At 34.2% G+C, this 22970-nt stretch overlaps 1 protein-coding gene across 2 annotated transcripts; it reads left to right on the top strand.

Annotated features, from left to right (window-relative positions):
• Positions 1-64: 64 nt before the first annotated feature.
• LOC117103775 (uncharacterized protein PFB0765w-like) lies at positions 65-22768 on the top strand. Of its 2 annotated transcripts, none has more exons than XM_033244393.1 (17): positions 65-217; positions 4420-4649; positions 4942-5100; positions 5327-5429; positions 5905-6143; positions 6582-6902; positions 7061-7303; positions 9089-9358; positions 11578-11832; positions 12519-12761; positions 13242-13493; positions 13849-13982; positions 16461-16593; positions 17097-17369; positions 17933-18115; positions 18480-18715; positions 19221-22768. In XM_033244393.1, the coding sequence occupies exons 2-17, from the start codon at positions 4446-4448 to the stop codon at positions 20641-20643; spliced, it is 4671 nt and encodes a 1556-aa protein (XP_033100284.1). In that variant the 5' UTR covers positions 65-217; positions 4420-4445; the 3' UTR covers positions 20644-22768. The 2 variants fall into 2 exon arrangements, with proteins under 2 accessions (XP_033100284.1, XP_033100283.1); XM_033244392.1 differs by having other exon boundaries at positions 13242-13505.
• The last annotated feature ends 202 nt before the right edge of the window (positions 22769-22970 follow it).

Below are 22970 nucleotides of genomic sequence, written 5' to 3'. Positions count from 1 at the left end.
AAATGAAACGCGTTTATATGAACACTGGTGGCGGCGTGCTTCAGTGACAGTCTGCATGCTGTGTAATCATGGTTACGATCAACGCCCCTCGGCAGCTCTCTCTGTAAATTCTGGTAGATTGATCGGGAGTTTTTTTAGCCTTGGCTAGAGAGGTTTGGAAATTGATCAGTAATTTAACGGGTTTTTTCGTGATTATGATACACTGGGACTATCATTGGTGAGTATCATATTACATTGTTTCTTAGTTGTAGCAGGGAGTTGGTTATTCATAGTGAGCATCGATACGACTCGAATACAGATCATCTCGGTCGCGCCTTGTTTGTACGTCTTTTTCACGAATCGGTAGTAGACATCTTGAAGTGATGACAAACATTGCGAATCAGTGGTGCGTAACCAACAGAAATAAGATAAGCTTTTGGGCTGATTTTCTGACATCATGTTATTTAAAAAATCATAACTCCATAACGGGGCGTCATATCCAAAAAGTGTTTCCAGGAAAATGTTCTTAAAAGACCAGTCTACACCACTATATGATTGAAAAAAAATTGAAAAATTTTTTTGACCTCTGAAATCAAGATTGAAAAAGAAAAGCCTATCCTAGTAGTGTATTAAAATAGGCCAATGCATTACAGTGCAGTAGCATAGGACTTTCGAGTTGTTACTGTTCCAAGTAGCGATAATATACATATTTCTCTTATTACAAAGTACAAGTTATGTTTTATAAAGAGGTATAGTATAGTAAATCATGTTTTTAACACAGGAAACTCTCATATGGTAACTAAAACAATGCTAGTTCAGAGTATTACTAGTACTACAGCACTGTAATGCATATACCTATTTTAATACACTACTGAGATAGGCTTTTATTTTTCAATCTTGATTTCAGAGGTCAACAAAATTTTTCAATTTTTTTTCAATCATATAGTGGTGTAGACTAGTTTTTTAAGAACATTTTGCTGGAATATTTTTTTGGATACGACGCCCCATTATAGAGTTATGATTTTTAAAATAACATGATGTCAAAAAATCCGCCCAAAAGCTTATCTTATTTCTGTTGGTTACGCACCGCTGATTCGCAATGTTTGTCATCACTTCAAGATGTCTACCGATTCGTGAAAAAGGCGTATTGTTATGCATTTCTCGGTCGCGATAAACAGCCTCAGTATGGAACGCCGATGTACGCACTAGTGTTTTATGTTTGGAAAGTAATTTTTTAAAAGGTTCGCATCTCGCACAGTGTGGTAGTTCGAGTAGGCCTGAGATATGTTTTTTTAAGTGTCAAAATCTCGGTCAGAATCTTTTTTTTAACAAATTTGAAATAATAATATGAAATATTATATTTCACAAGTGTCAATACTATACTAGCAACGGAAATATCATGTCGGCCGTTTTTATGTGAGATAACAGAACCTAAATTGAGGTAAGGCTAGGCTTAGCCTAGCAGTTTTGGATAAGCTAATGTTTTCGACGCCTACTATATTTTTTCGTAGACCTGTCGCAAAATCAAACATGAAAAATTCATCCGCATTTATTTTTTGTGTGGAACACAAAAAATGAAATTTCAGTCTTATTTTACATTTTTTTCATGCTTGGGAATGTCTAAATTCAGTTAAACTAAATTTTACCGAGAATGAATTTGTTTTAATCAAATATACTTTTATATCAGAATATTAAAGCCCCATTCCCGGCAAAATTTCTGTTTTTAAGAAAAATCTAATTTTTGTATAATGTTATAAAGATTTATAAATATAATACGGAATTGCTAGTTTAACTGAATTTAGACATTCCTAAGAATGAAAAAAATGTAAAATAAGACTGAAATTTGATTTTTTGTGTTCCACACAAAAAATAAATGCGGATGAATTTTTCATGTTGATTTTGCGATAGGTCGTGAGAAGAATTATCGTAGGCGCCGAAAACATTAGCCTATCCAACGCTGCTAGGCTAGGCCCTAGCATTACCTCGATTTAGGTTCTGTTATCACACATAAAAACGGCCGACATGATATTTTCCGTTGCTACTGACACTTGTGAATACAATATTTCACAGGAATTATTTCAAATTTGTTAAAAAACTGATTCTGACTGAGATTATGACACTTAAACAAACATATCTCAGCCTAACCGAACGACTGCATTGTGCGAGATGCGAAGTACAAAAACTAATCTCATTAGAGAGGGTGCACTTTATTGACTGTATAAAAGTATACATAAAAGCTGAATTTGCCTAGTAACGATGAATTCGTCCAGAAAATGGTAATATTTTATGAGAAATAGTCTGTATTTCTCTTTTTTTTTTATACTTTTGCATAAAACTAAAATTCATGCCAATATTTTTCCATGATTTATAATAATTGGAGTAATGCAAATGAATATTTTCTAAAAAAAGTCAGTTTTTAGTGAAATTTTGCCGGGAATGGGGCTTTAAAATATATGTATTTGTACATTCCATTTAAAGTATAATATTTTACAATTCGTGTATTTTTTTTATAAATATCATCAGATTGATAACTCGAAGTTAATGGTGACATGAAGTAGGTAAATGCACTTGAACACCTTCACTGCCACTGCCTGCCATGAACTGCTAAAAATAGCTAGTCATCTATATTTAGCATCTGACCTACTTATGTCTTGGCAGTTTAATGCGTTTACATTCCTGAAGGCGGCATACAAAGAATATGCCTTCTCACCCCCATGAGCACTGTGGGAACCTTGGTTGTGGGAAAGTTTCTTTCTGATTTTATGGTTAGTTACCTGGCAACAAGTACAAGAGGCCTTGATGAAGAGTGAGTTTTTCTAGCTTTAGAAGGAAGCTCGCCCTGAAGACCGAAACCGTGAAATGGCTATTAACATGTATTTAAAATTATATACAGTATTAACATTTTACTATGTATTTTATAAACATCAGAATAGGCCGTATGTATAAAAAATGGAAATAAAACAAACAAGAAATAAAAACCTTGTGCTGCTTCACCTCAAGAGTACCATGGGAATCTAGTTTGTGGGAAATTAAATTCTAACGCAACTATAGAACAGGACTAGAAAGAGTCATTTTGTCGGGCTTTTGAATATAAAAGAAGCCTGAAATGGGCCATTAAAATGTACAGTGTTTAATTATAAATACATTGAAAATTTTATGTGGAAAATAAATATGAAAATACTATGTATTTCCTTCATTTTCATTCATCATAATATGTTCATTTATCAAATTATAAACATGATCAGAACATTTAAGATAAATGGAAATGTAACAGACAAGAAAACAAATGTATGAAAAACTAATCTATTGACTATATTTGTTTCATTAATAAAATATATATCGCAACAAACGTTAAAGAGAAACTTGTTTCAAACCAAGTCGACTTTGTAACATTTTCGTTGTTTCTGTAAAAAAAGAAAAATAACACCAAGTGATACACATAACATTAATAATCATAAACTATAATATTATAGTAGAGTAATACAAATAATTGTTAGTCAACTAATGTTTTATGTAAGTTTTGTGTTTATAAAAATACTATACTGCTTAGCTACCTTGTTCTAGATTTGCGGTCGCACCGTCGGCGCGCCATGCACCGCGACCGAAATGCATAACGAAAACAGTGCAACCGAAATGAATGCGCGACCGAAATGATCCGATACCGATTAGGCTAGCCCACCAAGCCAAAGGCAAGCCAAAGCACTCATTAGAAAAAAAGCCTAGGTAAGAAATTACCAACCCTGTCCTTGACGAGACGTTGGGTTCACAGTGTTATCTTAAATAAAATATTTGGTTCTGAGGAATAGAACGGGTATTGTTCCAGTAAAAACTTCAACCCGGGCTTCAACCGCTTTCAAAGCAAATATTTATTTCATAATTTTGAAGTCATCCTTGGATTTTTAGGTCAATTCGGCTGCGAACAATTTCGGCCATGCCCCGTCGAAAGTCTGTGTATGGAGACGCCGATTGAATAATAAATGCGCTTAATTGGTTGAGCGCTGTTGTGCTGCAATGGAATCGCACTCACTAATTATTAATAATATGACTTTTTTTTCCGCTTCCGATTTTCTGTAATATGAACGGACAGACATAAAATTAAAAAGGGTCAAATAAACCAGAAATTTAAAAGTTCCCCTGTGACCCCCCTTACTTAAATTTTAAAATACCTGTGATATGTCAAAAGAAAGAATCCAAAATTTCAGCTTCAATTTCCAAGCGGTTTTAAAGTATGCTGGACCTTTTGAAATTTAGGTACATTACAAGCTTGTCCGATGGTGTGTGAAGGTGGAGCAATTTTGCCCTCTGAACGGACTTACAGACTGTTAAATTGGAAAATTAATTCAGGTGGAGAAAAATGATCATGCCTTAATATATACACTGTATGTCATGATATAATGTATTTTTATTAGTAAACAGGTTGTTTGAAATATTTTTTTACAGTACTATATAGTTGCAAGATTATCACTATGGGAACTGGAGGTTCAAAATTCAAAAAGTCTAAACCACAAAAAGTAGTTGCAGAAATTATAGTGCCAGGTCAGTCGGCTCCAATCAAAGTCAAAGGTCAAGTCAATATATCTTCTGATGACATAAGTCAAAATTCTGGAGCAAAGGTCAAAGAAGTTGGACCAAACAAGTTTAGCATTCAACTTGGTAACCAGGATGTAGCAGTCAGTACATTTTAATTATTTTCATTTCATAATTTTTTTTTTTTTTGCAATATGTAACCCAGACTTCTAACATTATGTTGTTAGAATGAAACATTACAGTTAGGTGTTGAAAACGTTATTTTTTAGAACCCAAAAATATGTACTTACAAGGTAATTTCACAACTACTGTACATAATAAATTTCAACGCAAGAGTTATTTACCCCACTGGCTACAACTTGTTCAAATGTATGTTGTATGGCCTACAGTATGATAATTCTTGAAATTTCTTGACATTGTTGCTTTTGCTAATAGACGTTCAATACAGACACCGACTTCCATGCTTACCTAACTAATGCTGCAGAGCTTAAAGTCACCAACATAGAGACTGTGCCTGATGAAGATAATGATGGTAGTGGTGAAGCTGATCACACAATGTTTGATTCCAGTTACTCTTTTCAACTTACTCCCTCTGTAAGTTTACTTGCTTACTTTAATAATAATTAATGACAATAGTGTCAGTTGCGATAATGACAACAAATTACAATATTATTACTGTACAATGAATAATCATGAAGGATTATCTTGAAGTGTTTTCTCATACTCCTGCACAAAAAAAAAGGAAAATGTTAACCAGGGGTGCCAAAAGATTTGATTGAATATAATTTTAAAAGCTAAATGAGTTTTACTTTCTTTTAAGAGTTCGGATGACTATTCAGATGATGAAGACTGGAGTGACATCATAAATAATATTGATGATCAAAGTTCATCTGATGAAATCGATGGAGCAGATAACAGTGAAGGTAGAAAAAATAATGATTTTGATATCAATAATGCTAAATAGTGTCTATCATCAGATAACATTAAGGTAAAACCTTAGTCAGTCCTAGTAGTCTCCCTAGTAGTAGTCGTAGTAGTCTGTTAGTTGTCTTTAATTGGAGGGAGATCTGTACTCTGTACTTTTGAGCCAATTTTTATCAAAATTGTATATCATGCAGTTTGAGTTTGATCTCCAGAATTATGAGCTAGATATCGTATCACTTTAACACTTATGACAAGAGTTTCATTCAATCAAAACTGGCATTACTGTAGGCACCAAAGTAGTAGTACATACTGCTTTCTTATTTATTTTCTTTAATTTGATATTATATGAATCTTCTAATTTTAATACTCTTTGTTATAAAGTAATTTTCTAATACAAATGATATGATGATCAGAAATTTATATTGGTAAAAAAAATTTAGTTTCTACAAACTCAACATTCGTGAAATTTTCCAGCCAAGCAACGCAAAACACAGCTTAAGAAAACCCTGCAGGCTAAGCGTGCCAACCTAAGCCCAGAGGAATACCAGCAAATGATTTCAAACCATAAACAAGAGATGGAGTTGATGGAGATGCTTCGACAAAAAGAGCTTGATCGACAGAAGAACAGTCTTGCATCGAAGGTAGCTGATAGGAAAAAAAAGCGGTTGGCAATGAAGCAAGAAGCCATGCAGAAAAATCAGCTCACAACTCAGGTATTGTGATTTTACTGCATGAAAGACCCAGTTTAAACAGACGTGCTGTCTCAGTTAAATATATTAGTTTATGGTTATCTAATTTACTGTACTTGTATAGTAGATCAATATCTGGCAGGGTTCCAAACTTTAGAGAAGCCACTTCCAGGAGATATGCTTTCTTTAAGCTCTGTTTACACTATCAAATTTTCTTTGTCAAAAGAACTGTTGTATGCCCATATATAGTCATGATGTGCCTATATATGGTCATGATGTGATGTCAACATTACCATCCATATTTTGGCATGTCACATGTTTTGGTTAAATATAATTTGATTGTCTGGACAGGGTTTAACACATCTAATTTTATATTGCTTGTGATGATGCCCTTGGCCAAAAGTCTTCAGGTAAGCAAGCTTTACAGAAAAATACATGTCAGTATGTCCAACATTTTATCAGGTCACAAATATTAAAGTTGAGAAAGAGCTTGAAAAGCAGACTGTGGAAGAATCAGAAATGGAGAAGCTTAAGCTACATGTACTAACGCAAACGAACACCGAAATGGAAGAGGAAATAAACCAACGCAACAAAGACTTTGATGAGCAGATGCGAGATGTTCGCCCTTTCATTTCGGAGAAAGAATACCGTAAACTACTGCTGCAGCATAAAGCACAGGTCGGTGCTCTGTCAAGAAAGCTTGAGATTGGCAAAAACAACCAACGAATACATTTGATGGAGAAGCTAGCTCAGCGATGTAAAAGAGGAACATCAGACAAGAAGGTACCATAACATTCAAACTTTAATTTTATTTGCCATATTTTGTAGAATTATTTATGTAATGTAAATTGTGAATGGTATAACAGTTATATTAAATATTTACAAGGTTTTTTTGTTAGCAGCAATTAATAATTTTATATGCAACTTTCCTTGAAACTCAGACAGAGAAACCCCCAAGTTCAGAGGAAGTGAAAGAACTTCAGCTAGCCTTAAACACAAAAGAGGTGGATTTCAGAAAGGACTTGACGAGAACTAGATCCACATTGACTGGTCAAGAATCTGAACGACTGATTAAAGAACATAAGCAAGAGATGCAAGTCCTTCAACAACAGCTGGAGGTGGATCGAACCAACATGCAGCAGAACCTGATAAAAAGGCTTAAAGCACGAATGAAGAATGATCAGGTATGAATTATTATTGTTTGTTGTTATTATTCTATTGTCATTGTGTTGTGGTGGTGGTATTCTTTATTATCTCCGCCAGGAGATATATATTTTCAGTCGTGTAAGTTGGTGTGTGCTGCTGCACAGATCTAAATGAAAGTTACAGAGAGTGTTGGGTATGACCCAATGAAGAAATGATTAAATTTTGGTGACGATCCAGAGTAGGGTGTGGATATGAGGACGATTCAAAAGAAAAAGTCTCAGACCAGATATTTCAAAAACTAATCGACTGATTTGAATGAAACTTTCGTGAAAGTTTAACCAACTTACAAGGAAGAAATCATTCGGGTGTGCATTTGAGTGTCATTAGGTCCTAAATATCTCTAAAATAGATCAGTGGATCAAAGTAAAACTTACCAGAATAGTTTGTCATTTTCTCAATTAAAAAATGTTAAAATTTTGGTGACGATCCAAAGTAGGGTGTGGATATGAGGACCATTTAAAGAATATGTTTATACCGTAGGCAGATACAGTAGCTGTATGATGAATGTTCAAATTAGTGCAATTAAAGTGTGTATGGTGTTTTATATACAGTATACTAACTTCACTTACTTGGGAACTGATTGGGATTATTTTAATGCATTTTTATACTTAAACATGTGATGCTAAAAACGAATACCCTATATTTCTTATAATTCGACTATTTGCATAATATTTCCATTTCAACACCAATACTTGGCATGTATTTTTACTATAAAAGTAAAATTTTCCTGTGTGTTTAACCAGAAGAAGTAAGGAATTGGTAGGTATACAACTAATACAATGAAAGGCATTTCCAGTTGGCTGGGTTTGTGTATTTTTTTTAAGTAGTTGGTGGTTGTAAAATTAGGTGGGTTGTCACATTGTTTACAGCTTCAGTAGTGGAAAATAAAGTTTTTAAATATTATGTGATACTTGAATTTTGTGTTCGAAACGTAACTTGTGTAGTGTAAAGGCCGACAGTGAATTTTGGGCAAATCATTTCGGATTACAATATCTATAAATTTCACCTATAAAAAAAAGTCCTACAAAACAAAGACTGAAATTTAAAATAGTGCTCCTCTTTGAAATAAAATGTGTTTTTGTGTGTTTTTGAAAAGTGGAGCGATTTGAGTTGGGGTGTTAGTGGTTGGTGGTGGTTGAAGTAAATTAAGAACATTTTTTGGGAGGTTTATTTCTTGGGATTTGCGTTGGCAGGAGATATGTTCAGTACTGAGTGCTCTTGTTATAATTATTCTTATAAGGGTTAAGGTAAGATATGATAAGATAAGATAAGATAAACTTTATTGTCATAACCACAAAACAAGATGAACATAAAATTTGGTTTCCTTAATATATAACAACACAAATAATGCAGTATGCAACAAAGTAAAAAAAAATAGTTGCAAAAATAATATATATGAAAGACTTAAAAATATATACAGTACAATATACAAACTGTTTCTGAAAAGTTGGGTAGTAAATATAGGTTATGAACAATGGCTTTCCTGCACTGTGTTGTCTTGGATTCCAATGGAGTCTTCCTGAGTTATTTACAACACAATCGTTGTTTAAAGCTATCATAATTTTTCTTAACTTCTGTTATATGTTATAAATATATTATTTTATTATTAGTACTGTATAAGTTTAAGGCTGCTCCTCAAAGCTTTCCTTAATAGACTGAGGATTCAAACAATGTTACCACCTCTTCAATTAGATGCACAAAAAGCTGTTCAACTGCCACAGCTGTCTGACAAGCTTTTTCTTTTTCTCATTACCTGATTTTAGACTCAAGAGGGCACCTTCTTTTCTGCTGAAGATCTAAAGCAGTTGCAGTTAGTTATTGATTCCCAGTCTCAAACAGCGAATAATGAATTAAAGAAACAGAAAAATAATTTGTCAAAAGATGAATATAGCAAGTTGATGACAAACCAGAGGAATGAAAGAGAAACTCTGCAGAGGCATCTTGAGAGTGAAAAGACAAAGACAGATGAATGGTTAAGGAGGAAAATGGCTACCAGAAGCCTCAGAATTGACTCTTCAAATTCTATGATCAAGGTACAAAATTTACAATTTAGTCACCATGGCTTGAACATTCTGTGATTGGTCCAGTGGTCACTTTGAGGTCAGGGTTTTGAATACCCAGCTGTGCATATTTACCCAGTACTGCTTATTTATATTATTTGGTGAATATTTATTTTCATGATCAAGGTACAAAATTTAGTAATTTTAGTAACTACAGCTTTAACACAAACTCTGCGATTATTGCAGTGGATACTGTCCAAATTTTCAACTTTGAGGTCAGGGTTTTGAGTATAAGCTCTGCATATTGCTTTTGGAGATTGTTAAAAAAAGAAGCAATTTTACATATATTTGGTAGTAATAAACTATTTTACTTTCATGTTAACAATTTATCACTACTACTAAAGTGTTCCAAATCAGTTACAGCTAGGATCAATTGACAATCTTTACCCTCAACCTATAAAATTTCCACAACATGGTATATACAATACACTGAAAATTCACTGAACTTCACTGAGTATGTGCTATGGTTAAAACTGTCCATGTCACCCTCAATATACCGCTGTTACACTGTAGGTCTAGTTTGAGTCTCAATAATGTTGAGTTGTTCATGTAATTTTTTTTACTTCATATTATTTCTTAATGGTTTTTTTATACATAATGAGCACTGATGTTGAAATTATTTTTAAAAAATCGTTATTGTCTCAGACAAACATTCACAGTCATTGCTTGAAATGGAAATTATATTTCTGCAGTAAGCTTATCTAGTGAATATAATGGCAAACAAAAACTATACAAAGTGAATAGAGTAGTGAAACATAGTAGGATAGTGAATAGCAAGATGAGAATGTATGCATAATCATGTTTATTTTGATTTAAATGGGTTGACAGTAAAACTCAAGTGATTGATAAATAACCAAAGTCTATACAAACCTCCATATAATCCTCCATTTTCTTTGATAAGAAAAAAATAATCAAGATCAAAACAAATAGTATGCATGTGGGTCATTCTTCAGTAAAGTGAACATTTAGTGGTTTAGCAAACCATGAAAGAAGATGCTTCACAATTGAATTTCCTGCATGGGATATGATTATTATGTTGTACAATAATCCTAAATCATATGCACTTAATTATTAAACATTCAATTTTTTGTGTTTTAGCATAAGAAATACATTTAAAAATCATCTCCGTCACACTTTTTGTAACAGAAATGACAATATTTGAATAGATGTGAAGCTAAGTGAATTCACGAGAGAGACTGTAATGTCTGAATACATGATAATGAAATTGAACAAGGTGCTTTCTTACAGAGTAAACTAGATCCATATTCACCCTTATTTTATTTCCGTTACTGACAAAAGAAAACATCATTCAAGAAATCATCTCCGTCACAGTAAAATGTGAAGGAGATGACCAAATTAAAGTCTTTGTTCATATAGCGCCATTCATTTTGTTTACTGGGTGAAAACCATGTGGGCTTTGACGTGTATACAATTTTGATCACATTTATGAATAATTTTATATTTATGAATAAGATTATTTTACCACAATAAAAATCAACATTCCTTTAATACTTTTCATTTTATAGTACCTTAAATTGGCAGGACATGGTATGACCACTTTACTGAAGAATCACCCATGTAGTCTACAGTATTGTAACTTGACTTGATGACTGTTTGTAAAACACAACATTGACCGTTAATGAGAACTGATGTTGAAATTGTAATGTCAATGAGGGAAAACCCTAAAGTCAAGTTATAATACTGTAGACTACATGCGCACTGTTTGTTTTGAGCTTTTAATCTTATCATATGGAGGTTTGTAGACTTTGGTATTTTTTTGGTGATGGTGTTTCCCGAAATCTCATATACTATTCTTTAAACAGCTGTATGTTTAAAGTCCTGTAACTTCATAACGTAAAGTCAGATTTTAATGATTCTTTTACTGTTTAACCCTGTATTAATATCTAAAAATTGATTTTTGTGACAAGTGACTGGTTTAGCTTGTCTTTGCCACTATTCACTTTTGAATCTAGCCTTGTCCAAATTCTGACATGTTTTAGACTAAGGCTGCAATGATATTTTTGTCACTTCACTGCTATAAATTTAAATCCTACTTCAGCAAATCCAAAGTCCTTGGTTCTCTTGCATGAGCTGTTCAGATACATAATATCTAGGCTTCTTGAATTGGTCAGCACTATTTATTTACTATGACTTTTGTCAAAACTTAATTGTTATTTGGGGATTTTTTTTAGTGGGCTGATGTATTGGCTGCAGCAGCCAATTACAACGAACAACAGCTGGAGAAAGAGCTAAATCAATGCAAAGAATCATGGGAAAAAGACAAAAAGGAGAAAAAATCTGTACTGCAACCCGAAGAGTATGATGCATTGATGAAACAATACCAAGAGGAGGTGACTAGGCTGGAGGAGAGGTTGAACAGACAAACAAATGCACAAAGACAACACCTGCTGGACAAGCTGGCAGAAAGGAGAGCAAAAAAGAATAATGTTGGTCAAAGTTCAATCAAATCAATTAAACCCTGAGATTTTTATTAGGGAGCTTTTGATTGCACGACAACGGTAGGAGGTAGAACGTAATGACGTCACTAAAAGTCATCTGCGCATGCAAGAACGTTAAAGTCACCTCGTCTAGCAGTTCTGGAACACAATTTGGCCAAATCTACGTATGCGGGTGGGACGGTCACGCATGAGTGATTTCGTTCTAGCGTGGCGTCGTCGCACAAATCGAAAGCTCCCTAGTCTGCCACATTCCACAACTGTTCACGCTATCATTTTATGTGATAAATACCTATAATATATCCCTATCTATATATGTGTAATATGGTATCATGACCATATATAGCAAAATCAAATATGTTGTCACAAAATTTTATTATTGTAGCCAGAGTTTTTACTTACTAATATTTGGTACTCTCTTGTAATTGCTATTTATATTACTACTAACCTTAATACTATTGGTAATGTTATTATTGCTATTATTTATAAAATAGTAATCAATGCCAGGGGGATCCACAGATTTCCGAAATTGAGGTGGGGGCCGCTTGAGAGACAACATTACCCTAGGGGGTCCAGGAAAATTATGTAATCTAGATGCCAAGAAATAACCTCTCAAATGTTAAATCCGCCCCTGAATGCAAGTATAAATTTGCTTTGAGAAAATTTTCATTTTTCAGAATGCAATGGCAATGACTGCGGATGAGGTAAAGGAAATGCAGCTGGCAATAGCAGGTAAAGACGTGTCCTTCAAGGCAGAGATAAAGAGGGTCAAATGTGAAAAATCAAATGAAGAAGTACAGAAACTAATTAACCAACACAAAGAAGAAATGAACAGCTTCCAAAAACAATTAGATTTAGAGCGTGAGAAAATGAGGGAGACCCTGTTGGCAAAAGTGGCAGCTAGACAGAGAAAGGGGTTGGTGAGTAGCAAGAAGATAAAATTATTATTGGACCTATTTTACAGAGCAAAAAAAATAGAGCATGGCAAGTCGATATACCAATGTGCCCTTGTCATTGAATTATTTTGTGTTTTCGAAAAACTGTCACATGACGTACAGACAGCAGAAAAAAAACACAAACCATGCATGTGTGACAACAGTGTACCTGTATAAATTTTACAATAACACAAAGCGTAGCTAAGCTGGTTATAGGTGGTAAACACTACTGAAACTGGTGGTGGAAATCTAGATGAGAGATTTGTAGCATAGTAAAAAGTGTGCTTTTAGATCATATTATTAGGGACTGCAATACAATAACTCTAGTTAGATTGGCAAATTAAGTTTTTTATGCTGATGGCCTATACAAGTAATGTCCCCCTTGACACCACCTCTGGGGTTAAGCGCTCTGTGTGTTAACCCATGAAAATTTTTTTACTGACCTCTGTACTATTTTTTTGTTAGTCTGATGAAGATGAAAGCTTAACTGATGAAGAAATCAAACAGAGCCAGGTGGCCTTAGATGGCCGTGACACCATCTTTAAAGAGAACATCAAACAGACCAAATCAGTCCTTACATCAGAAGACTACCATATACTTCTGGATAACCACTTAACAGAACAACAGCAACTTCAAAAACATCTAGAAAAGGAGAGAGAGAAGATGAATGCCTCTTTAAGTGAAACAATTAAAAATCGTTATGCAAGAGAAAAGAAAGTAGGAGATCAGGTTATTTCTTTATGAATATTTACAATGTGTATCATATTGCAATATACAGCACTGTACCATGATATATATTAGTACTTTTCTTGTGTTTTATTATCAAATGTTTCTCTTCATTTAATTCAAATTATAAAATTGGTTTAAACCTTAATTACTATGATATTTTTAAAATCTAAAATCAACCTACTCAGATAATTTGGATTAAAAGAAATAATAACAAAATTTGGAACATTAATCTTTCAATTATTTTGATTGCAGTAATATCAATTTTTATTGTGTGATTTTAATGTTAAAGCAGTAGTTAGTCATGTTTAGTCGTATGCAATACATTTTCAATTCTACATTCTAGGAGGTGAATGCTGCTGCCATCCAGGCTCGGATGGATGCTGCACGTGCCGAGTTTGAGCAGCAAAGTAAAAAGAAAAACATCACAGACGAAGAGTACCAACAACTTTTACAGGAACATGAAAACGAGATGAAAAGGTATTGTAGAATGTTTATATCTACATGTGTTACAAAGATATAGTCAATTTATTTCACAAATTCCACTTTTCTTGTAGCCTGTCTTAGTGCGCGCCATACCTAAATTAATTGTTGTCCCATACTCGAATTTTTTTTTTTTTCCATCTCTAAATTAACTTTCTCGTTGCTGGCACTGTCCGTGGCGTCACAGAGTTTTTGGGGTCCTGGCACTGACTCTTATTGGGGACCCTAATAAGTGAGCAAAGCGAACGTTAAGTTTTCGAGCGGAACAAGCAAACAGACGCAGGAGGCATAGTAGAGTCATTTTCATGAGATCCGTGACTAATTTTAGGATACCTTTGTTTCTCGATGGATTTGGCAAGATGGACCAATTTAAAAAAAATATAGCTCCTATATACCTCCCAGATATTGGGGGAAAGTCCCGTTTGGGGGCGTTTTTCAAAATGGCCGCCTGTTGATTTGGACGCTTGTATCTCGATAACCACTGGTCAGAGAGACTTGATTTTGGTCTCAAATTGTTCACAATATGCATGTTCCTATTTGTTGTAATACAACTTTTTATCAAAAAATGTTGGGAAATGCGGTTTCTGAAAGTTTGACCTTTGACCTTGTAATGTCATATCTCAGTAACTACTGGTCATAGAGACTCACAATTGATTGCAACTTGTTCAGAAGATTCATGTTTATATTCGTCCTAATGATTTAATGAAAAAAAATATTCAAATTGTGACCGGAAATGGTACATTGTGACCTTTGACCTATTGTAGGGTAATTCCATGTAAAATCAGATTAAAAAAAAAAATCCTGTATGAACGTCTCAGATTCCATGAAAATGATCCACTGTATGAAAAACCAAAAAAAAAAAAAAAAAATAAAAAATTAGCCTCATAGGATATGTAGTTTTCGAGATATTGACTCCTCAAAAATATGGGGCGTGGTTCTTCAAGATGTGCAAACGCAATTTACTTCAACTTTGGAAGCTTATAACAGGAGATTGGTAATAGCTACCAGGGTCAAACTTGGTATTCTAATATATTTTTCACCATATTCCACAAATATGGCCTTAGATTAACAGTTATCCCTTCCCTTTTGAAGTTATATGCACTCAAAGTAGCCGCTTTGTTTAACAATGCAAATTTTTTGTGATTTTCAAGTTCACCCTGCGTCTATTTGAGTGGGTATATACACCTCATATTACAGAAATATTATCTATGTGTAGTTGTCTCTAGCCACATGCAAGCGCAGGATGATCAAATCAATTAAAATTGAATGGCATATATTAAAATTTGGGACCAGATCTATAAAAGTGAAAAACGCTAATGTTTCTCAACAACGGATCGACTTGTGGAAAGTTAAAATCTTTTCTTAAATTTACCCCAGTTAATCAAATACATTGGATCTACCTATAAACCAAATTTTAGCTTTGGTACTTAGCTCATGGCTAGATACTATGTTGAAAAACGGGACTTTTCCCCCAATATCTGGGAGGTATATAGGAGCTATATTTTATCTAAATTGGTCCATCTTGCCAAATCCATCGAGAAACAAAGGTATCCTAAAATTAGTCACGGATCTCATGAAAATGACTCTACTAGCAAGGGGACGCATAGGACCTCCGGACAGAGTTGCGGGGGTGGAGACCCTTGGTGGGGGTCTGAGAAGGCTTATGTCATTTATGAACTGTTAACTGAGTTAACAGAGCACATAGAATGATCCATGACTGATGAAATATTTCTGACAATTTTATGACAAAATGTTCCAACTTTCAGAACTTGTATAGGCCTACCCATAGGCTTATGTACTCTAGGTGTAAATAAATAAAGAGAATATTTTAGTGAGAAACAAAACATGTTTTCATAATGTATATAAAATGCAAATCACAAAATCAGAAACAAATGTCAAAAATCAGAACCCAGCTTTTATTGTTTAAAACTGCCGGGGCCCCATTGAATGAAACTATAGTATTATAGTTTATATTATTATTTTTTTAACTACAATGTCGGGGCCCCCGTCCCCGAGGAAAACAAATTATAAGGGAATTGTGGCAAGTCTACATTTTTGCAGCTATATCAGTGGCAGATTGAGAGGAAGTTCAAAATGTAGGTAGAGTCATGCGACATGCGAAATACCAAGCAGGGTAGGAGGAGGGCAGTGGTGCTTGAGATTTTTGTTTTCAAATAATAAATAATAATGATAATAAAAATAATAATAAGATTTATAAAGCGCACATATCCACTGCAATTGTGCTCAAGGCACTTGACCATAGATACTGGTACATGCAATTTAAATTTTAAAAATTAGCTTGTTTGGAGTAGCGTGCACCCTCTTGCTCCTTTTCTCTCTTTGGAAGTAGCCCTTATTTCCCCTGGATCTGTCCATGCATCTATAAGCATATTGGTACCACACAAAATCATCCACTGATAGGATAATGACAGTATTTTCTCAGCTTTATTTACATTGATTATTTTTTAACCCAAGGTTACAAGGTTTACTGGACATGTCCATTGATAGACAGAAACTCCACATGATGGACAGGCTAGATGCTAGAAGGAAAAGAAAGGCATTAGTAAATGCTGAAGAAGAAGAAAAACAGAGGTTACTACTTTTGTTGGTAAGTGATTATAATGGCAATTGTTGGTTGTGGTGGTGGTGGTCATGATGATGATGTTGATATTGATGATATTGTTGATAATGATGATGATAATGATGATGATGATGATGATGTTAATGATGATGATAGTGCCTGTGATAGTGATGGTAAGAATTATGTTAATAGAATCTATGGGTTATCTTAACTAATTTCTTTGTCAAGTGCCAATGTGTGAAGTAGATGTAGTTTTCTCTAACAGTCGATTTTGAAAGGAAGTCAATATTTTTCTGCTCTCTAATCAAAAAATATTATAATTAAAATCTTATGGTGGCAGAGCATTTTCTGTTGCTGCGCCATTACTATGGAATTCCCTGCCTCTTAAGTTCACAATTCTCCGTATCTCAACATTTTCAACTTTTTAATTCTGTTCTACTCACAACGCATTGAGACCTTGTTTATGCGCTATAGCAAATTTATATACATTACATTAAAATACTTATAACTGCTGTTCATTTTGCCATTAGGGAAAAGAAGATCTTACGATGGAAGAGATTGAACAAGTCATCGATGATCTTGAGGAATATGAGGTAGCTGCACAAGAGAACTTAGAAGCAAAGAAATCACAGATGTCAGTTGAAGATTATCAGAAACTGCTTGCTGCTCATCAGAAAGAAATGGAGGCATTCCAAAGAAAATTAGATGAGCAGAAGAAGGATATGGGAGCAAAGTTAGCAGTTAGGCTAGCAGCCAGGTCAAAGCTACAGACAGAGATTCTTGAAGAGGAACAGATGCAGGAGGTAACCTTCTAATCATAAGCTCCATCCACACTGTCACACTTTATGTGACAAACATCTGAGATTTACCTATATATGGGTGTGATATGACATCATTGTGCCCATATATGGGCAATGACATATATTTGTCACACAATTTCTAATAGTGTGGAGAGAGTTTTACCAATGGACACAAATCTAAGAAAAATAGTGGCTCTGGTTTTTTTTTTTTTTTCTTTTTTCTTTTTTTTTTTTTTAGGAAAACAATGATACATATATTAACATTCTATAGTGGGCACATTAACAATTCCTGACCACCTGTCCTTTGATTTGATTTGTGAAAATATTTTTTTATCGTATACACAATAAATTGTTAACGAATCATGCTAGTGTGGTAAATTTATTTCTTTTATTTTCTATTTGAACAATTGCTTTTTAGCTTTTTATTATTATATTATTTATTTTTAGATTTATGTTTCTTTCTTGTTTGTGTGTGAGCATATTGATTTCCTGCTTTGATTAAAAAATATAGTTTACATTGTACCCTGTATATTACAGTATGGTTACCTTGTATCTTTTTCTATCAGTTCTCTGTCCTGGAAAATTCTGTTGATGTGAGCTCATTGGCAGTCACTCAGTTGTGGACAACTCCAGTGCAGTCCAAGGCTTTGGTTGTGGTTCCTTTACCAGAAGAATATCCTGTAAGAAAGAAGAGACAGCTGTATACAGATGCTGCAATCTTCAGGGATTTAGATACACATGCTATCAAGGTGGGAGCCTTCCCATTTTCGGTACAAAGAGATTACTGTAATAATTTTACCTATACTGTATTAATTTAATTTATGTGGACAAGAGGTCAAGGAGCATGCCATGACACATTTAAAAAAAAATTAATATTAAATATGATTTATATAGTGCAAAAATCCACTAGTAAGTGCTCAAGGCGCAAGAGACAAAGCATGAAAAAACTAAAAAGCATGGAAATTAACCCATGAATACTACCATAATATAGCCATAGACCTCTTTAATTCATTTTTACGTAATTATCTTTTAATTTTATGATTAAATTTATTTCTTTTATTGGCCTCTAACCTTGAAAGTTGCCTAACAACAACTGATTTTTTTTTTTTTTAGCTTGCACAGATTGGCAGTCTGGTAACCTACCCAACATTCTCAGCTCTGGTTGATGAATTAATGCGAATTGGAACTAGTGAGCTGGAGAAAGCACGACTTGCATTTCGTTGGATTACTGCACAGAATTGTGATGAGATGGACTTGAGCGAGGTGGTTGATGATACCCCTCTTGGCGTTCTGAAAGGCATCTACTTCAATAAAATCACCTTCTCAACGTTATTTATGAGGATGTGTCGGTAAGTAGGAGAAAGCAAGTTCCTTGTCAATTAATTTTTAATCATATCTAAAATGGCATCTGAATAAATCTGCTAAATTTTCATTAGTTTTTAACATTTTTTTGCAAAACCAGAATGCAACTGTTTGGTGTAAATTGGCAGTAGTATTATTTGCAAGTTTGGTAGTCTAGTGGTTATGGCGCCAGGCTAGTTATCTGAAGGTTGTGGGTTCGATTGCCATCCGAATCACTTGCAATTTTTTTTCACAAGCATGTGGGAACTTACTGAGTATTTGGTACGATACGTCAAGTAGGGCAAAACATCATTTCTATGATATTTCCTGACGCAGACTTCCGTTGTAATAGAATTATTTATATTATAAAGAAGACTAAAAGAAAATATAGGCAATGCAGGAAGATAGCTCCAGTATACAGAATTATTTATATATTAAACATGATATTCATTATGCAATATAATTCTGTTTTCATCTTTTAATTAGCTGTAGTGTTATATGTAATTTTTTCAGATTCATTGGATTAAGGTGTGTTGAAATCAATGGATGTGCAAAGGTTAAAGGTTATAAACCTGGCATGTTTATCTCGTTGGAAGACCATAACTACCTTCACACGTGGAACGCGATCCGTATCGATGGTCACTGGCACTTTGTGGACTGTAACTGGGGTGTGTCACATATCGCTGGCTCAGTAACATTCGACCCATTTAGGTTTGAATATGATGAGCATTATTTCCTGGCTGACCCCGAGGTCATCATTGCTACACATTTTCCAAATGAAGGTGCTTGGCAACTGCTTCCGCAACCACTCACACTAAAGGAGTTCAATTGCAGTGTTGTTTTGAAACCAGATTTTTTCAAATTTAATTTTCAGTTACTGAACTTAAAAGAAGCAGTTGTTCATGTAAAAACTGGAACTCTTGATCTACGTATTGGCCATCCACAGGGATTTATTCTGTCTTGCAAGATCGTGTCATTAGACAGAGAAACAGACAAAACATTAAATGGCATAAGCTTCTATCACTTTGTGTTTGTCCATCAGGTTGCTGAAAACCAAATGAGTATTTACATCCGTTTTCCTGAGGTTGGCAAATTCTTCGTTGTAGTTTATGCTAAGAAACAGTATGTCAATGGCCAAGTCAATTTCGAAACCGAGACAGAAATATGTCGTTATAATGTGATAAGTGATGCCCCAAGCGTTGATCAGTACCCTCTGCCTTCGTCTCCAGTTGATCATTGGGGTCCGATAGGTGTAGGCAATGCTGGGCTTGTGCCCATTACACATCGTACTGCTGTCATTGTTTCTAACAGGGAGCCAATAACTATTGGTTTTAAATTCACACAGCATTTAATATTTCATCATGAGTTAACCTGTCAAGAGAAGGATCCCCTTACACTGCAGTCATATGTCATGCATCGTAAGTTTAATTGCAACGTCCTGTTTACAATCACCCCACCTCATGCATCTCGTTTTGGTATCAATATCTATATCACCTATCCCAATGATCCGCAGCAACAGAAGGTCCATTTGTGTAGTTATCTTTTGGTTGTAAATGCTGTAGAAGAAACCAACGTACTACCAATTCCCATCCTTAGTAGAGGATACTGGGGAGAAACAAGAGCATTTACCAACCTAGGCTTAACTGCACTTAGCCACCCAGACCCATTCATTACCGTGCCTTCTGGTGACAGCCTGAGCATCAATATTGGAATAAGTGAGGAAGTTTTCTTACAACATAGGCTTGAGTATTACCATGATAAATCTTTTAGTAATCTTACATCTACAACACATGCTCAGTCTTCAAAGGGCTGTATCTCATTCCTTCTTCACCTACCAAAAAAAGGATATTATGTTTTTAAAATACTAGGCTCAAATAGTAATGAAGAGGGTATGCCAATGTCTGTGTGCTTTGATTATCTTATTAAAAGATATTAAAACTTAATTTACTACACTAACTAAATAATAATTTTTCATACCAACATTAGAGCACTGTATGCTTATGTCTGCTTGTGTGCTCGGTTGCTCCGATGATTGCAACTGCAAGCAGTGGCGGCTCTAGGATATAACTTATGGGGGGATAAAATGTCAAACTGGGGGGGCTAAGTATTTATGGGTGTAACTATAGGCGCAGCGTTATCTGAGGGCCGAAGACCAGGGGCAAGGGTGAGTATGGAAGGGGATGTCCCCTCCTCACAAACCAAGATTTTTTAAATTGGGACTTCTAGATGGCTGGGATGGGAAAACTAGGCTTATTTTATTATATTTTTTTTTTTGGTCCGACTGCCTGACAAGCTTTGGCCGATGGTGGGGTGGGGGGCTTGACTAGACCGATGGGGGCTTAAGCCCCCCTGCCCCTAGGGAGGCTATTGTTTTTACCTGTGTTACTGTATTCATGTTTTTATCATTTTTGGTAGTAAATTTTTTGTTATCACTAAAGTTTGTACCTGTATATATATGCATAATAATATTAAATGGCATATGATTTACGTGATCTACATACCCACTTAAAAATGCCCACAATATCTAACTGTTGGTACAGATATTTTTAGAATTATAATTAAATAATAAAATACAAATTATAGTTGATGCAGACATATACATTTTTTTTTTCACATATTTTAGTGTAATATTTGATTATTTTAATTACAGTTTGCAATATGTCGCAATAAGTATCGCAATAATGGCCAATGCCGTTGATCATATAGAAACCTGTGAAACCCAATATGCCAAAGTAATGCCATATACTTAAGTACAGTACAATAATATTTAATTATGCTATATATATATTTTAGAAAGACCTTGAAAGAGCTAATGAAATACAATTTGCCTTTTAAAGAACAATTGTTAGTCAATAATTTGTTCATTATTTTGGCACAAGCAGTTTAATAATATAATCAGCAAAACTAAAAATTGGATTATACTGTAAAAATGTTGTGATAGATGTAGACATTTCTTATTAATTTACTTGGCTTATATTATGGGTTAGCATTGGGGATAACTTAGGCACTTTAAATTTAAATTTTCTCTTACTTAGTGAAGATACGCTGTACAGGCCCTTGGAATTCCTGTGTGTTTTGCTTGCTGTGTGTGTCACAACTCTTTGTATATTCATGTTAGTGTAAAAATATTATTTTACGGTATTTTAATTGACATAATTATGAATTTAAAAAATGCCCATAATGGTTAGAGGCCTAAAAAGGTGGTGGTAGGAATGTTCTGCCAGATCTGTGCAGGTGTCTGGACAATAAATCATTACTCAAAGTAGTACATTATGAACGAAAATAAATCGGTTACAAATCAGGTATATTTCTCTTCAAACTTTTAATTTTGCTGAAAAACGTATGATGACGTGATGGCGATGGTGGTGATGATTGTTAAAACGATGGTGGTGATTACTGTGATAATAAATGGCGGTGGTGACTGTGATGACTTTATATAGTGGTAGTAATGACTGTGACGAAGATGGTGGTAGTGGTGATAACTCAGCATTGTGTTACTACATTGTTTATAAAATTGTGAAGTTGCAAGTCATGTAATCTCTTCGCTTCAAGACGAAAACAAAAGAATCTAAACGTAGTAGGTTAAAGATTAAGCACGTGATACGTTGTGCTAACAATGCGAGGACAGTAATCTAGTAATAAATTTATTATTTTTATCTTTATTTTATAAAATAAGTTAATCTTAACGATTTTTAATTGTTTAGTCCGGGTATTCTTTTTCAGTATCCAGTTGTTTTTTTTCATTGTTTCACAAAATTGGAAAATAAGGTGGAGAATGAACAGAGTATGTACTCTTAGCAACTTACGAACTCAAAATGACAATCATGAATGTATTATGTGCTCTTAATAAGAAGGGGTAAAATTATGCACTAATGGAAGGAGAAAGAGGGAGGTTGCAAAAGAGTATGTTTTTTAAATGAACTATGCGACACTCACAGCAATTTTTAAGAATTAATTTGTTTGATAGATTATGAATTTCAGTATGTTGCTTTGGAACCACAATTTGCTAAAACATAATATTGTTATAAGTCTCAGTAAAATAAAAGAAAAACAATCAAAATTAGCTTTAGACTAATTTATTTTCAATAAAGTCCAACGATCTTTTAAATAGTAATAATTAATATTAAAGAAATTATAATTATGCGTTAACAAACTAGAAAATAAAGAAATCACCTTCAGAGTGAATTAATCGAAGCACTAGCATAAGCAAGTACAGGCCTAAAATAGTAAGAATTCCAACTTTCTTAATTCGGTAATAATAAG

Source organism: Anneissia japonica, unplaced genomic scaffold, assembly GCF_011630105.1.
Source record: "Anneissia japonica isolate Jap-2015-1 unplaced genomic scaffold, ASM1163010v1 scaffold287718_len389476_cov179, whole genome shotgun sequence".
Classification (NCBI taxonomy): Eukaryota; Metazoa; Echinodermata; class Crinoidea; order Comatulida; family Comatulidae; genus Anneissia; species Anneissia japonica.
Note: the sequence above shows the minus strand (reverse complement) of the source record. Positions and strands in the feature narration are given on the sequence as shown.

Excerpts from the sequence above, each read along its gene's own strand:
- LOC117103775 (XM_033244392.1), top strand. The coding sequence starts at position 4,446 with ATGGGAACTGGAGGTTCAAAATTCAAAAAGTCTAAACCACAAAAAGTA. Across the intron at positions 9,359-11,577 it reads CTTCAAATTCTATGATCAAG|TGGGCTGATGTATTGGCTGC; the intron begins GTACAAAATTTA and ends GATTTTTTTTAG. Across the intron at positions 16,594-17,096 it reads AGAGGTTACTACTTTTGTTG|GGAAAAGAAGATCTTACGAT; the intron begins GTAAGTGATTAT and ends TTTTGCCATTAG.